The 17,596-nt window shown below is 36.5% G+C and overlaps 1 protein-coding gene across 3 annotated transcripts in view; it reads left to right on the top strand.

Moving 5' to 3' along the window:
• SPOCK3 (SPARC (osteonectin), cwcv and kazal like domains proteoglycan 3) overlaps nucleotides 1–17,596 on the top strand; it is a 478,023-nt gene that overhangs the window by 223,728 nt on the left and 236,699 nt on the right. For all 3 annotated transcript variants that reach the window (XM_006165500.2, XM_006165501.1, XM_006165499.1), the window contains one exon: nucleotides 12,510–12,624. In XM_006165500.2, coding sequence (XP_006165562.1) covers nucleotides 12,510–12,624 — 115 coding nt within the window. The remainder of the gene's footprint in view (nucleotides 1–12,509; nucleotides 12,625–17,596) is intronic.

The raw sequence follows: 17,596 nt of genomic DNA, 5'->3' as shown, positions 1-17,596 counted from the left end.
CTGTCTGTGGTTTTCTGTAAGCAATCCACTTCTTCACTTTTCTGGTTTTCAGTTTAGTCCCTTATACAGACATGGTTTTGCAGTTTCACCATGATGGTTTTTGTGTCTTTTGTTTTTTCTATTTTTTTAGAAGGTTCTTGTTTACCAAGAAGGGAAGCAGAAAGGGATGGAGAGACAGAGACAGAGAGAATGAGAATGAGAAAGCAACACCCCACTGGAGGATGGTCACCCTGCAATCCCATCTCCATTTCTATATGATGTCATGATTTGAGGCATGCACACATACATGCCTGGCATGTTTTTTAAGCCGCTGGGTCCAGGACTCAAACCGTGTAGTGTTGGTCAAGTGGGATCTAGCAACCTTACCTACCATACCACCAACTATCCTGAATATGATGTATTTTGATAGCAGATATATTTTTAATAATCGTTCTCCCAACTCATTATTCTTTACCTCTGAAGACTAGTATAATTTAGTAACATATCAACTTAATTTCTAAGTTCTATTTTAATCATTTATACATTTTTCTATTTTTTATCTTTCTAATTTATTATATATATATATATTTATATACTTTGAATTAATTTAAGCATACTTAATTTTTTTTTCTAAATTTTTGAGAGTTTTCATTGTAGGGTGTATTTACTTACCAGAGAAACAGAAAGAGAGAGACAGAAAGTGAGATCATCCCCTGAGGGATAATTATGCTGAAATCCTTTCTCTTCCATTTTCCTCTTGGGAGTTTGGACACACATGCACATGCACCTAGCATGAGTTTCAAGCCACTGGGTCCGGGACTCCAATCATAGTTGGACATTTGGGAGTCTAACAGCTTAATTACCAGGCCAGCTGCTGGCCCCATTTTTCTGATTTTTAAACATTGTTTTGAGTTTTTGATATATTGATTTTGAGTTAATTGGATTTGCTATACCCATTCATGGTTATTTGCTGCCTAGTATGATTTGCAGTTTTTTGTATGTGATTATCTTCAGTTATATTTATTTTTCTCTCCATTTTTATTATTATTGTTAGTTTTGTTTCCATGAAGGTTCTATATGTTTTAACTGGTGAAAAATTCCAATACAGTATATTTTTATATTGGCTTCTGGAATAACTCTGAGATTTCTAATCAAGTTTCACCAATTATTTGTTAGTTTCTTAGCTTGAAATTTTCATGCTATGCAAATAATGTCAATTTAAATCTGAATACTCATGGGAAGAGACTTATTTGGTTTTCTGTATGGTGAGTGTGCTTGCCAGAGAGAGAGATAGAGAGAGAATGTGAGAAATCACCACCCTCCCCCAAGAAGGGTTGGCTATGTTGCAATTCATTCTCCTCTAATTTTTCTTTTTTCTTTGAGAGGTTTTCCTATAGGGCGCGTGTGCTCACCAGACAGATAGAGAGAGACAGACAGAAAGCGAGAAATCACCCCCGGGGGCGATGGCCACGCCGCCAACCCTTCTCCCCCATTCTCCTTTCGGGATCTTGGGAACGCACGCACACGCGCCTGACGTGAGTTTTAAGCCACCGGGTCAGGAAGCGAACCACGGTCAACTATATGGGAGTCCAGCGACATAGCCATTACTAACTGCTGGTCCCCCTCCTCTAATTTTTCTCTTGGGACTTTGAGCATGTATGCATGTGCACCTGGAGTGATTTTTCAAGCCACTGGATCCAAGACTCAAACAATGTAGTCAGCCATGTGGGATTCAGCCATGTGGGATCCCGCCACCTTAACCTTTGCATCATCTGCTTGCCCAAGACTTGGGGTTTTATGTCATTGTATGGCCATTGTTTCTCAACCCTGGTATCTGGATACACTTACAATGCTCTGTGTCTTTTCACTAGTTGCTGTGCTTTCCTATTTAATTAATGAAGAAGTTCCTTATGAATCCAAGTCCAGCTCCTGTCTTTGGATTGCCCAAACATATATTTCATGCCTCTGCATACAGATTCAAATGCCGGAACCTAGCCTATAGTTTGGGATTTGTTTTCTCTTAAATTCTTTTGTTGTTGTTGGAGATTTATTAATATATTTTGTTGTCTATAACTTATCATTTCTATATGCAACATACTTACTTGAATGTGGAATATATTCTCAGGTAAATGTGATATGAAATATATTAATTATGTAAGAAAAAAGTAATAAAAGTCATTTAGGAAACATTCAGTACACAAGCATAATTATTTCTAGAGGGTTAAATTTAACAATATACCTAAAATAATAATTCATTTCAAGGAATGAAATTACTTAAAAAGTTAAGATCATAGAGCATCATTATACAGTTACAAAATACATGACACATACATTCACATATTCTACCATGGCCTGTTAGCTATAACTTTTATGACATCATGCTAATATTACTTCTAATGATGTTTTCTGATATGCTACTAACAGGAACTATAAATGTACAAACTATAAATGCCTAATCATCCTTTTTTTAAAAAAGAGGTTATTTAAGTATATATTGGATCATCAGAAAAGTCATGATGCATTTTTAAATGTCATCATGACTTTTCTGATGATCCAATATTTGTATTTATAAGAGGAATAAAATCCTCCAGGAATTCATGTATAGAATATTACAGTAGAATAGTAATGTTTCAGAAATCATTTTTAATCTACTTCAGTTATAAAAATTAGATATTTTTAAATGTTTAATTTTAAACCTTCAAATTGATATATAAAGAAATCATCTATAAACATGCAGTACTCATGCTATTAGAATTCTAATAGATTGTTGCTGCTGTACAAGCTTAAGAAATAAATGTATTTTTTACAATGTATCTGTACTAATTGCAAATTGTTTATTTGCATTAACTGTGCATATATTTTATTAGCACTGATGATTCTGCTTACTGTCATTCAGTCCTCTTCTTACTTCTCTTCCAGCACTTAGGAATGTCTTTTCAAGAAATCTGTTTTCTTAATTGATCCTCTTAAAACAAAATAAAATTGTTAAAACAGATATATTAAATTGACATTTATATGACCTTATGCCTTAGAGTCAATAGCCCTTAGCCAAGACTAATATTCATAATTATGCATTGCCCTGTCACCTTCACCCACTAATAGGGGAAAAGTTATTAGCAAGAGTTAAATCAGTAAGCTCTTAGAGGTTCCTTTTAACACAGACATGTTTCTTAAAAGTTAAACATTTTTAGCTTTATAAAGCCTAGTCATACATAAAAGAACAAGAGAATTTGTTAAAACTGTCTAGAGGGCACTTAGGTTTCCATACGGCAATGTCCTTTTTTATAAACTGTTTATTCTATTGACAGGTAGTCATTTTAAGCTCTTATGGGAATTACAGTAGGACTATCCTGTTGCTTAAATGATGCTGTGTGTATTATATTAGTAATACATACATTGAGCCCAAAGCCAGGACACTAATGATTTCTTGATCATCACAAAATCCATGAACTTTAAGAACTGAAAACTATATGCTATAGAGTGAATGCAGGAGCTTAGAGATTGTTTGGAAGAAAGCTTTGCTGACTGAGAAAGTACTTATGAATTCTAGTGAGAACAACAATGGAAAATTGTTGAGTTCCTTGAGTACCTCTCCATGGAAAGAAATCTCTGTTGAAAGGACTGACAACAAGATCTACCGAAGGTATCCTTGGGCATGGCCACTCTGAACGAGCAGAGTGGAACATAGTGGTGCCGGGTTTTTAGATGCTTGTGAGAAAAGCAGATTTATAATATGGAAGGTAAGAAAAGACTTTTCAGAAGAGTGCCTGTGAATGAGGCAGCTTTAAATAGAAAATATAGAGAATATTCAAAAATATTAAAAATTAATGAAGAGGTGGAATAGAGGGTTTTCCCAAATAAATATTTAAGAAGGCATTCAAACGGTAGTGCTTTAAAATGATACATAAAAATATCAGGTTGAATAGATGGCGTGTAGGTTCTATTGAATGATTTTCTAGTTAGACAGTTATCAATATATAATATTAGCTTCTCAATTATATCTGAAACAGACATATTAGAAAGAAAGAAACATAAATAACCATAAAAATAGACTCAGAATAAAAACTAGACTAAGATTCTGTGGTAAAATTCCATCTCATTGTCTTACCTGGCTGTCTTACTACACTATATATACTATTAATAATTACTTTGGTGGGACCAGCACATGGCATAGTTGTTATGTCACTGGACTTTCACATGGCTGATTGTGGTTGAATCCTAGACCAGGTAGCTTTAATCTCATGCCAGGCGCATGTGTATATGTGCCCAAGATTCCAGGAGGAGAATAGAGAAGAAGGGATTAAGGCATAGCCATCTTCCTGGGGAGTGATTTCTCACTTTCCCTTTCACTGTGTCTAACTCCCTTTCTCTGATGAGCTCATGTGCCCTAAGGCAAACCCTCTTAAAAAATTACTTCAGGGGATTTTTTTTTTTTTTTGAGAGATTTTCACTGTAGGGCACGTGCGCTCGCCAGACAGACAGAGAGAGACATAGAGACAGAAAGCGAGAAATCACCCCCCAGGGGGGATGGTCACGCCGCAATCCCTTCTCCTCCATTCTCCTCTCGGGATCTTGGGCACGCACGCACACGCGCCCGGCGTGAGTTTTAAGCCACCGGGTCCGGGACACGAACCGCGGTCGACTACGTGGGAGTCCAGCGACATAGCCATTACGCTAACTGCTGGTTCCCTTTTTTTTTTTTTTTACCTAGTCTGAATTATAGGTGATATAAAAGTAAGCTGATCTCAGGACATTGCTATGGCTACTCTATCTCACCCAAAGCCTAGGAAACAGAATTTTGCAGTGGCAAATTATTTAGGCTTTGTAGTTCAAAGAGTTCAGGTTTAAATACTAGTTCTACTAGTACTAGTTCTTCATCCTAGGACAAACATTGTATTGGGTTTTCCGAAACGCCATGATGCATTTTTGCATAGAAAAACATGTAATAACCTTCCCAATGTCCTAATAATTGGGATACAGTTTCCTTACCTCTAAACCTGAGATAATAATATGTATTTCATAGAATAGTTTTAAGTATATCTTGCATATAAACAACAACAACAAAAACCTACTGCCTCATGGAAAACACTGAATAAATTGTAAATATCTCATTGCCATATAATATCTTACTCGAATCTTTAGGACAGAAATGCTTTAGAATTTTGAAATTTTTATATTGTTAAAAGGCAATATGATTTGTATATCATATGATACATGCTACTCCATGCATATTCAATAAAATCATTATAATACTCCAGTACACTATTGCATAATAAAATATAGTAATTATTTTGAAGTAAAACACTAAATTAATTGAAACCATCAATTGATTTGCATTCACTCATAGCATTATTTTCTATACCAAATGAGCTTTTCACAAATGTATGCCCATTCTACCTCCAGTAGAAAATAAAATCTTTCTCTTGAGAGCTTTTGGGTTGTGCGATTATATTTTATTATTTTAAAGGACACTGAAATTTTAAGGTATAAGGATTTATGGTTATTTCTTGCCCAAAGTAGAGGATCTGTATAAAGTATGTGAAGAGACTCTGTGTCCAGGATTTATTATGCTTTCTAGTTCCCTGTTCTCAAAATGTTAAGGAGAATGGGCGAGAAATTGATGATTCCAAGAAAATCAATGTTCATTACTCTGTTCCTAGTAAGAAAAAATCCTGGGAGATGTCAAAACGTTCTCTTTTCCAACCGAAATTGATTGTGGTATGAAGATAGAGTTTACCCTAAAAACATGTTTTCTATCTTTATTCACAGTACATCATCAAAATAACCATCTCCCAAATTTAATTAGTTCATAAGTCTGATTATATTTTTATTACATTTTTTAGAAAGATTTTTGCTACAGGGCATGTGCATTCACTGGAGACACAGAGACAGTAAGTGACAGATCACCCCACCCTCACCGACCTGGGGAGGATGACCATGCTGTAATTCCCTCCTCCTCCATTCTCCTCTCAGGATTTTGGGCATGCATGCACACATACCCAGTGTGAGTTCAAGCCCCCTGATTGAGACTTGAACCATGGTTGACTACATGGGAGTCCAGTGACATAGCCATTATGTCATCTGCTGGTCCCTACACACACACCCAGTGTGAGTTTTAAGCTGCCAGGACTATGTGGGAGTCCAGCAACGTAGTTATTATGCCAGCTGCTGGTTCCATGATTATATTTTTAAATGTATATTCTTTAAAGATGACCACCAAAAGGACATCTTTTCTCCAACCTATCCTTGGAATATACTAAATCCAAATATCCAGGTGACCTCTGAGATTACTATCAGGATCTCACAGCAAGTATTTTTTTCAATATACACAAAACTTGTTTTATTTTGTTACTCTTTGCCACCAAACATTTTATTTCCTCTTTGGTTGCATCCCCAATCACTATTTGTTTGATTTCTGACCAATTTCTTCCTTATAGCCAATCGATAATTAGGTCCCATTGAACCTTTGAATCTTTTCTTTTCTTTCTTTTTTTTTGGAGTGGTTTTTGCTAAAGAGTGCATGCACGCTCCAGAAAGTCAGAGAGAGACAGAGAGACAGAAAGCGAGAAATCACCCATCGGGGGGGATGGCATGCCACAATCCCTTCTCTTCCATTCTTCTGTCAGAATCTTCCACACATACGCACACATGCCCAGCATGAGTTTAAGCCACTGGGTCCAGGACTCAAACTGTAGTCGACTACATGGGAACCCAGTGACATAGCCATTATGCCAACTACTGGTCCCAAACCTTTGAATCTTTGAAATGTCTCCGTGCTTTTCCATTTTCACACCTTATTTACTTAAATCATTTTCTTATCCTTCCTCTCCTGGACAGTTAGTTTGTTTCTGCCTTAATCATATTTTTCAGAGCATCTCCAAATGCTTGTTTGTGTTCTCTTTAGTGCAAAAATCTAATTATGCCATTATCCTATATAAAATCATTTGCTGGCATGGCAGTATAAGGGATCTTCAAAAAGTTTATGGAAAATGTGTATTTATTGAAAAAAAAAAAGCTAATACATAGATTTCAAAATTTTTGGCACTAAAAATAAGCTTGTACTTTAATTCCATTTTTTCCAGAAACTTTTCAGAGTCCCTTCATATTTATAAGATGAAACTCCAAGAGATAATAAGCTTCCATTTATCTCTTCAGGGTTGTTTCACAGTCTTCAGAGGCAATGGGTACATTTTATTTTCTTAGTACTTAACTCTTTCCTATTCCATGAATAGAGCATCTTTTCAGTACTTGCACGTGGTCCTTCCTGTCTCCTTTTACTGGAGTTTCTTTTCGCTTTGTGTGCTTGTTAGTTCCTAAGGTTTTACTTATTTTGTTATATTTATCTCTCATTCACTATCAAATGACTCCTTTGCCTGTGTGTGTGTCTGTATTACATATTTGAGAGGTATATTTGAGAGAAGACTGAATTCAATCATGCAATCATGTAGGTCTCTCTAGAAAACATTGAATTGAAAACTATTGGGGATGGGGGAAGGGTAGCAGCTAAGGGAGGTGATGAATTTAAGCCAGGCGTCTTTAAAGCATAAGAATGAGTCTTATCCACAGGCTTCCACCAAGAGGAGTGTGGTTGTGTTATTGTTATATGACTTCAGGAATAAAATCGTAGACATCTGTATTTACAGAGTGTGATGTTTTGTAATTTTTAAGCTGCCAACAATGTGTATTCTACTAGAAAATACAGATGGTTCAAGTCACATGCGCAGAAAGCGGTCCTGGCCGAATGTAGATCCTTTTATCTAATTCTTTCTGCTTACATTCTCCTGTCACATGTTCTACCTCCTGACAAATACTGTGATTCTTCATTGGATCATTTCAATCGAATTTTGTAAAATTACTCATTAAATCCTTTGTCATGTGTTAAATTTTTTTCTGATAATTTTCTTCTCTCTGTACGCCATCATTTTTCTTCTTGAATAGCTGTAATGTAAGAACGATTATGGACTTTTTGAAAATTACCTAATGTCAATTGTGTAAGTTAAAGAAAACTAGAAGAAAAGATAAAATATACACAGTTTGCATGTAGATTGTAATTAGATTAATGATGATCACTTTGTATGTAGTGTAGCGATTTAATATAAAAGGAAAACTAATTTGTCAGGATAACATATACTAGGTTAAATATATTCGATGAATAGATGATACCAATGTATAGGTAATATAGAAGCAGGTAGCAATGGTATTGTAATTGTTAAGAGAATTGTTTATCTTTTATTTTTTAATTGAAAAATCTTTCTCTGGCCAGCCTGTGGTGTGGTGATTAAAGCAGCTGGACCACACATGGCCAAATGGAGGTTCAAGTCCTGGACCTAAGAAACACTTTGGAGGGATGGTGTAATGGTTATGTCACTGGACTCCCATGTAGTCAACTGCAGTTTGAGTCCCAGATCCAGTGGTTTAAATTCACGCTGGGGGCATGTGCATGCCTGCCCAAGATGCTGAGAGAATGGAGAAAGAGGGATTGAGGCGTCTCATATTTCTGTCTCTCTGTCTCTGTCCTTCTGATGAGCACACATGCCCTATAGCAAAAACCTTTCAAAACAGAAAATAAAGGAACACTTTGGAAATGTGACTGTGTGCATGTCCAAAATCCCAAAAGGAGAGAGAAATGGAAAATGGATTGTGATGTGACCATTCTCCATGTGGGAGGTGCTTTCTCACTTTGTCTCTCTCTGGTGAGCATGCATGCCATCTGACAAAAACTTCTAAAAATATACTTTCAGATGATAGAGCCATGTGTGCATTCACATAATAGTGAGAGGGAGAGGACCACCCTCCACTGGGTCTGATCTCACCGCGATCCTCTTTCTAGTCGTCAGGTATTGGACATTGACATGCGTGTCCAGTGTGCTTCAGGCTTACTAGGTCCACGATTTGAACCATGGTCATCACATGGAACCTGGCTCCCCTTGAGCAGTGTGGCTGCACAGCTGTTTAAATCTAATGAATTTTTAAAAGTAATTTTTTTTTGGAGAAGTTTTTGCTATAGGGCGCATGCACTTGCCAGACAGAGAGAGACAGAGAGACAGAAAGCAAGAAATCACCCCCGAGGGGGAATGGCCATGTAGCAATCCCTTCTCCTCTGTTCTCCTCTCAGGATCTTGGGCATACACGCACACGTGCCCAGCATGAGTTTTAAGTCACTGGGTCCGGGACACGAACCACGGTCGACTATGTGGGAGTCCAGTGACATAGCCATTATGCTAACTGCTGGTCCCTAAAAGTAATTTTAATAATTAGAAATCAAATACGCTAAGGATATGGAATGATTCAAAACATGTTTAATGACTTTTAAGTATTGTATTTTTTATATCATCCAACAAGAAGTCTTACATTTTCAAGAACAATAGTTTAATGAGAGAGATTTTTAAGATATATTTTTATATATGATTATGTGTGTATGTGTATCTATGTACACACTTGCGAGAGAATAAGAGGAAAAGATGTGTCTGGTTACATTGTGACTCCCCTTCCTTCCCCAGTCCTCCAGCCTGTCAAATCCTGGCTGCTCCTACACATGCCCAGTGCATTTCAGGTAGGCTAGGCCAGGGATTCAGACGGGACTGGGATTTGAACTGAAGTCCCTATGTGGTATCCAGCTTCTCTCAAGCAGCACATTATTTTTGTGCCACAAATGTGGCCTGAGAGATACTTTTAATTAAGGATTTCAACTCTCATAGCACAATGAGCATGTTCTAGTGATTTATATTTGCATAGTCAATAAAGTATAGTTGACAAATTTTAGAGAATAAAATCATGAATGTAGCTTACGTTAATTTTTGTCTACTTAAAAAATAAGATAATTTATAGTTGATGTGAGCAATGCTTACAATATTTTTTCTTATATGGAAAAAATTGTAACTTTTGTGTCCTAAATATATCTATTGCCTGTATTATTTATTTTATTGGAATAATATGTCTCTTGGGTAATATTTCATCGACTAAATGTGTTAGTAGTCTATATTTTAAAATCTCCTACTTACATAAAGTCTCAAATGATAGTTTTATGGAAATATACATTATTTTTTTAGAGCAATTTGTGTTTATATATATATTTAAATATATTGATTAACAAAATGTATTCATTATATTTAGATTATGATTTAATACATTCATAAAGCTAAATTTGATTTGTATACCATCTTGAGTTTACTCCAGGTTTAAAACTCTAAAGCAAACAATTGGCTCAAATCCACATTTCATGTCCAGTGGACAATCCAGGACTGTGTCAAATATTCCTACACGTTGTAAATGCAATTCTTCTGATTCTACTTTTCTTCATGTGCTGGTATTTCTTCAATTTGCCATCTTTCAATGTATTCTTCTTTTGATTTGGACATGCACTCCAAACTAGGCATTCATTGCCTATTTCTTTTTTATACAAATTCCCCCGAGCCTTTCCTCAATAATAACTCAATAGAATATCACTGACCATACCTGTTAGTCTATTGTGTTGCTAATAATAGAAATACCTGAGTCTGGGCACTTTATAAAGAATAAAGGTATATTTAGCTTATGATTTTGGAAGTCCAAGGTAAAGAAGCTACATCTGGGGACCAGCAGTTAGCATAATGGCTATGTCGCTGGACTCCCATGTAGTCGACCGCAGTGAGTTCCGGACCCAGTGGTTTAAAACTCATGCTGGCTGCGTGTGCATGCATGGCCAGGATCCCAAGAGGAGAATGGAGGAGAAGAGAGTGCAGCATGGCTATCCCCCCAGGTGGGGGATTTCTCACTTTCTGTCTCTCTGTCTCTCTGTCTGGTGAGCTCACGTGCCCTATAGCAAAAACCTCAAAAAAAAAAAAAAAAAAAGAAGAAGCTACATCTGTTGAGGGTGTTCTTTGCAAAGTCCGGAGGCAGCTCAGAGCATTACATGGCAAGAGCTTGAGCAGAGCATGAGTGTACTTGTCTATATCCCTGTCCATATTGTCTAATCAACCCATGAGTATCCAATTGTAGAGGTATCACCCTGACGCTTATCTCCTCCTAAGGTTTCCACCTCTCAATACCATCATCTATTTAAGTCTTTACTCCCTTAGTCATGTCAAAACTAAATTTGAACACAGGAATTTTGGGGCACATATTCAAACCTTAGTAATAACCAATAATAATTATCAGTAGCCACATTATTCATAATAGCTAAAAGCCCATCAGCTAGTAAATGGATAAACATGGTATGTCCATACAATGGAATATTATTCAGTAATATAAAAGAATGGAATAGTAATTCATACTACAACATGTTTGAATTTGAAAAACATTGTGCCAAGTAAAATAAATCAGTCACAAGAGATCACATATTTTATTATACAATTTATATAAAATATTTGGGGTAGTTAAATCTGTAGAAACAGAAATTAGATTAGTGGTTGTCTAGTATTAGTTGGGAGAGGGGAAGAGAGTAGTGGTGATCACTAGACGATACTCTGTGTTGATGATGAAGATATTCCAAGTTCATAGTGATAATTTCATGATTGTGAATGTACTCAAAACCATTGGTTGTAAACTTTACATTAATGAATTGTATCATACGTGAATTACATCTCAATAAAGCTGTTATTAGAGTGCGTCACATATCACACAGTCTTTGTGTTGTCAGCCACCAAAATGGAGATTTTAATTGAACTATTGTGGTTCAAAGATTATGTGCAAACAGTTTAAAAATGAAAATACAGCATGTCAGTTCTTACCAAGCTTAATTCAGCTAGCCATTAAGTACAGCTTTAGATTTTTCTTCATTTTTGAAGAAGTTTTTGCTATAAGGCGCATACACTCACCAGCAAGACAGAGACAGAGAGACAGAAAGTGAGAAATCACCCTCCCCCCCAGGGGGAATGGCCACGCCACAATCCCTTCTCCTCCATTCTCCTCTCAGGATCTTGGGCACGCATGCACACGTGCCTGGCGTGAGTTTAAACCACTGTGTCTGGGATTCGAACCTTGGTCAATTACGTGGGAGTCCAGCAACATAGCCGTCATGCCAACTGCTGGTCCCCAGTTTTAGACTTTCCTTGAATGACCAAAGACTCATTAAGGCTCTCTGGCATCTTTCTCTGTTTCATTCTCTTTCTCTACCTACCAGCATCTATCTAGGGAAAGCAAAAGTATTGAATATAATTTTCCATTAACATAAAATACTGCCGTAACACACTTCAACTTTATTTCTGCACCTTTACTGCAAAAAAAGGTAATAGTAACTATACAGAGAGTTGGTCTTAAAGTTTCTGTTTTAATTACACAATGTCTGATCATAGAATGAGCATTTTGACTTTTGAATAGAACAGATGAGACTAAACCATCATTATCTATTATCTCTGAGTTATGTGGGTAGAAGCAGAAGTAACTCTTGAGTTACGTGGGTAGAAGCAGAAATATCTTAATAAAGGAAGAGGATGAAGACAGTTTATAGCTAAAAGCTATGCGCATTACTTGATCAAATTGTGTTTGATGGGATATTTTGCAGAAACCTATTTTAATCTTTTCTGTACAATCTTTTTTCTTCTTTTTGCCAGCTTTAGATCCAGCTAAAGATCCATGCTTAAAGATGAAATGTAGTCGCCATAAAGTATGCATTGCTCAAGATTCTCAGACTGCAATCTGCATCAGTCACCGGAGGCTTACACACAGGTAAACACGTTTAAATTAAACCCCACTGATGGAACAGTACTCCTTACCACAAATAACTGCAGAGTATAAATATTTGGCAGTGTCTGCTAATCTTTTATGCAGAGTTTTATTGAAATAGTATCAGAAGCTTGGGTAATGCAATTGTGATTCACTTGGGCTAAATATAGATATCAGTCAGAATTACTATGGATTATAGAATTTCGGGCATATATTATTAAATAAGATGGATTTTGTAAGGACTGGATTAAAATATTATATCTGGATATTTGTACTTTTTCAAGCTTAAGAAAAAATTTACAGTTTTGGTACACTAAATATTTTTTTTCTTACGGCTACTCAAACATCCCCATTTCCTTCATGGACGAATAAGAAACAAAATTCAAAGGGAAAAAGAAATGGATTGATGTTCATAGAAAGAGATTAAAAGTCACAGGGTAGAGATTTGGGACTGGGGCACTTCGGGACACCTTCCTTGTGAATGACTCCTATTGGTGGTGCTTCACCATTTAATCCTGGAGGCTGACACAGAATTTTCAGAGAAGGAAAAAGATTTTAAATATCTTTTAGAGAAGTTATCATGGCTTCTGTAAAGTAGACTGGGCTTTTAGGTGGGTCAGTAATTTGGAAATAGCCTGTGTATTTGGGTGATATCATATGGATTAAAACATGCCACAGACAAAGGTAAATTCCTGGGGCAACTGAGTGAAGTGATCAGGTATATTCATTTCCTCATTACTTTTAAAGTAATTCTTTCTGGGAGAACACTCTTTTCTGTAATGGTGGACTTAATGCAGGTGTTGCTTTTAAATAAAATGAACAAGAAAATATTGCTCTTTGGGTATGCTCCAAGAATAATTGGATTTTTGGCTTTAGTGTACTTGCATATAAATTCTATTATTCAAGCACACCAACAGACAAAATAACAACATAAGTAGCATTTCTAGAAAACCATGAATATTTAAGTTTCACTAATATTTCTTATTAATACAAACATATATGTATATATATACACATATATATGTATATAGAACCTATATAGAAATCATATTAATTAATCATTTAAAAAATAAAATATTGATATATGAACTTATGTATGTGGGGGGAGGTGAGTATTTTAATTTGAGAAATAAATAAAAAGATGGTGTCAAAAGCTCACGTATAATCCTTTACCTCAGTTGCAGAGACTTAATCAGTTCATTTCATATAAAAGCTAAAACTGTTTTATCACAGGTTCCAGAGACCCTGGGAAAGATTCCCATCTACAGTACTCACATTTAATGCCTCTGAAAAGTTCCATCGGCCATTTTCCCCCTGGTTCCCTGAATCCAAGTCAAAGAGCGATGGAAGATCTCACGGTTAATTTCATAGCTCAGGCAGAGTCCTGCCACTTTGGACATTTGCTGAATACTGAAGCTAAGAGAAGTTAAAGTAGCTGACTCAAATTCACAAACCAAGGAATTTGCAGAACATCAATTCTATTCTATATTTATTGACACAAATATCTACTTTTTTTTTTTTGCAGCCCTGCTGCCTTATTGTTTTTTTTTTTTTTTTAACTTATTACTGTCAAAAACTTAACTACACACAACATGAAACTTACTTAACAAGATAGACTATCAGAAACCAATAACCAAAGTATTCCTTAGTATCACAGTGAAGCTGGGCTAGCCCCAGCCTACTGATTAAGGGAGCTGGATTCCACATTGCCTACCACGGTTTGAATCCCTGCCTCCTTGAATTTAAAAACAAACTGGGAGCACGTGTGTGTGTGCCCAAAATACTGACAGGAAGGAAACATGAAAGTGAAGGGATTGTGACCATGCTCTACTGGAGGGGCCCTTTCTTCTGTCTCTTTGTCTCTCTCTGTCTAGTACACATGCCCTCTGTCCATTAAATATATATAGTGAGGCGTTCTGAATAAAAAGCCACTGATGGCTTTGTCGTTAATATAGTGGTGAATTGAGGCCATGTGAATGACTACTAAAATAGGTAAATTTTAAATTATTTTATATAAATAATATTTAGTCTTGTTCAGTTTCTGAGACTACTTAAAAATCTGTACTCCATGTACACTATATTCAATAAATAAATAACAAGTTTCCAAAGAACTGATAATAAGATTAATATTTGATGCACTTTATTTGCTTTGTGGATGTCAGTACATAGTGAATATTTATACACCACTTAGGGAAGAAGAGCTTTGCCAAGTAGTTTGATCAATAAAGATGGCTAATATAAATAATCTAGGTCTCAGATATCAGGATTGTCTGTTTTTTTGGGGGGGGTTGGGTAGAAAACTCAAAGAAAGAAGGCTTAGTCAGTCAATGTTGGCTATTTATATAGTCTAGATTAGAAATTGCTGTTATTTTTCATCTGAAGGAACTACTATTTATTTTCTCCTCTTGACTCATTAAAAAAAAAAGAGAGAGAGAGGCTGGTGGGTAGCATGGTGGTTAGAGCCACTAGACTCCCATATAGCCGAACGCTGTTCAAGTCCCGGACCTGGTGGCTTACTTTCTCACTTTCCTTCTCTTTCTCTCTCTTGCTCTTGTCCTCACTCTTGCTCAGTTCTTCTCTGGTCAGATTTAAAGAAGTAAATAAATAAATATAGCTAAAATAAAATAATTCTTTAAAAACAAACAAAAATAAAAGGAAATGGAACCTGCAGTCTGTTTCCGAAGGGGAGCACAGCTTTTCAAAGAATCCTTCTTAAGCTCCTTTTTCTAAAACTAGCTATCACACTCTTTTCTCCTTTATCTTAGAACCTTACACTTCTCTCCTTGTAATGCTTACTACATTTGTACTAACTCATCTGATGTGAGTCTCCTTTAAATTACTTGAAATCTCATGAAAGTAGTGTCTGTTCACTATTTTAACCTAGACCTTGACAGATTGACTAGAACATATTTATTTTGAGCATTTCAGTGAAACATCTGCTATTTGTAGAACATTCAGAGAGGAAAAATTTGAGAAGTAGTTTGATTGAAATAATCAGTTGAGATTATCTAGATCTAAACATTGTTTATAATATGTGCCTTGTATATAGGTGTTGAAAGTGAGTTCAAAAGGGAATAGTTGACTACTGTCAATTAACTTATTTTTAGACAGAGATTTTCATGGGCATTGTGTGCTTGCCAGAGAGACAGAGAGAAACAGACAGAAAACACAAAATTACCCCCCAGGTTTGAAGGCCATGATGCAATCCCTTCTCCTCCATTTCCTTCTCAGGATTTTGGGTATGATTGCAGACGTGCCTACTGTGAGTTTCAAATCACCAGGTCTGGAATGCAAACTGCGGTTGACTACATGGGAGTTCAGCAACATAACCATTACGCCATCTGTTGTAATTAACACTTTTTAAAAATATATTGGAAAAAATGAATGAATACATGATTTACAAATGATGGGAATTCATAAAAATTTCTTTTAAGAAACTGCTAAGTCCTTGTCTTAAATTTGTAAATAATTGAATTAATTAATAAACATCTTCCTTAGTGCTATAAATGACAATTATCTTCCTAAATCAGGGAAATATGAAGTGTCTTAAAAAGTTCATAAAATGAATATCATGAAAAACATTATTTAAAAATTGCAAATATTTTGCATTAAAACAACTTGTACTTTAATTCCATTTATCCACAAACTTCTTCTTTTAGTTATTTATTTTTTTGGAGAGGTTTTTGCTATAGGGCGCATGTGCTTGCAAAACAGACGGAGAGAGACAGAGAGACAGAAAGTGAGAAATCACCCCCCAGGGGGAATGGCAACGCCACAATCCGTTCTCCTCCATTCTCCTCTTGGGATCTTGGGCACGCACACACATGTGCCCGGCATGAGTTTAGGCCACCGGGACCGGGACTCGAACCGTAGTCGCCTACATGGGAGTTCAGCAAAATAGCCATTATGCTAACTGCTGGTCCCTCCACAGACTTCTTGGAGTACCCTCGTAGCATGATCAGGTAACTCCATATGTGATTTATACTAGCTTGAAACCCTATTGCCAATGTAGAGAGGATGGTGTAAATGATCTGAATATATCACTGTCAAAGTCATGTATTTACATATTGTCTCCCAGCAGCTTTTCCTGTGAAGACTTGGCTTCAAACCAGAGTCTTGCCCTCATGTTCTTGTGTGCTAACTTTCTATTACCATTTTTTTTTTAATTTTTATTTTTTAAAGGTTTTTGCTATAGGATGTGTCCGCTCGCCAGAAAGACAGAGAGAGACAGAGAGACAGAAAGCGAGAAATCACCCCCAGGGGGGATGACCACACTGCAATCCCTTTTCCTCTACTCTCCTCTCAGGATCTTGGGCATGCACACACCTGTGCCCGGCATGAATTTAAGCCACTGGATCCAGGACTCAAACCATGGTCAACTATATGGGAGTTCAGCAACATAGCCATTGTGCTAACTGCTGGTCCCTCTATTACCATTATTTATTTTATTTTATTTTATTTATTTTTAAGTTTGTACTATAGAGCACACATGCTTGCTGGAGAGAGAGAGGGAAAGTGAGAAATCACCCTCAAGGAGGGATGACCCCACCATAATCTCTTCTCTTCCAGTCTCCTCTCATGCCTGGCAGGATTGTCAAGCTGCCGTCGTGGAACTAGAACCGTGAAACTGGCCATGTGGGATTGAGCTGCTTTAACATCCACACTGTCTGCTGGCCCTCTATTACCGTTATTATTACCAGTTAAGTCAAATAGTTTTCTGCACAATAAGAACCGTAACCGGAGCACATTTTCCCAATATGGTAACATAACCAATTATTCAAATAGTCTAATAATAAATATACGATGGGTTTTTCAGCCTATGAATAAAATCTGCTTCTTATGTCGTTAACCTGTGAAAAAGTTCTGCGGATGCTGAGAGCTGAGGGCTTTCTGTTTCATTGTTTTTGGGTATTGTGAACAAGAAGCACAATGTTTCATGTTCCCTGGCTGCCTGTGCAGCTGCAGATAATTAACA

Source organism: Tupaia chinensis, unplaced genomic scaffold, assembly GCF_000334495.1.
Source record: "Tupaia chinensis unplaced genomic scaffold, TupChi_1.0 Scaffold143933_1, whole genome shotgun sequence".
Taxonomy (NCBI): domain Eukaryota; kingdom Metazoa; phylum Chordata; class Mammalia; order Scandentia; family Tupaiidae; genus Tupaia; species Tupaia belangeri.
This window is presented reverse-complemented; position numbering and strand designations above follow the sequence as displayed.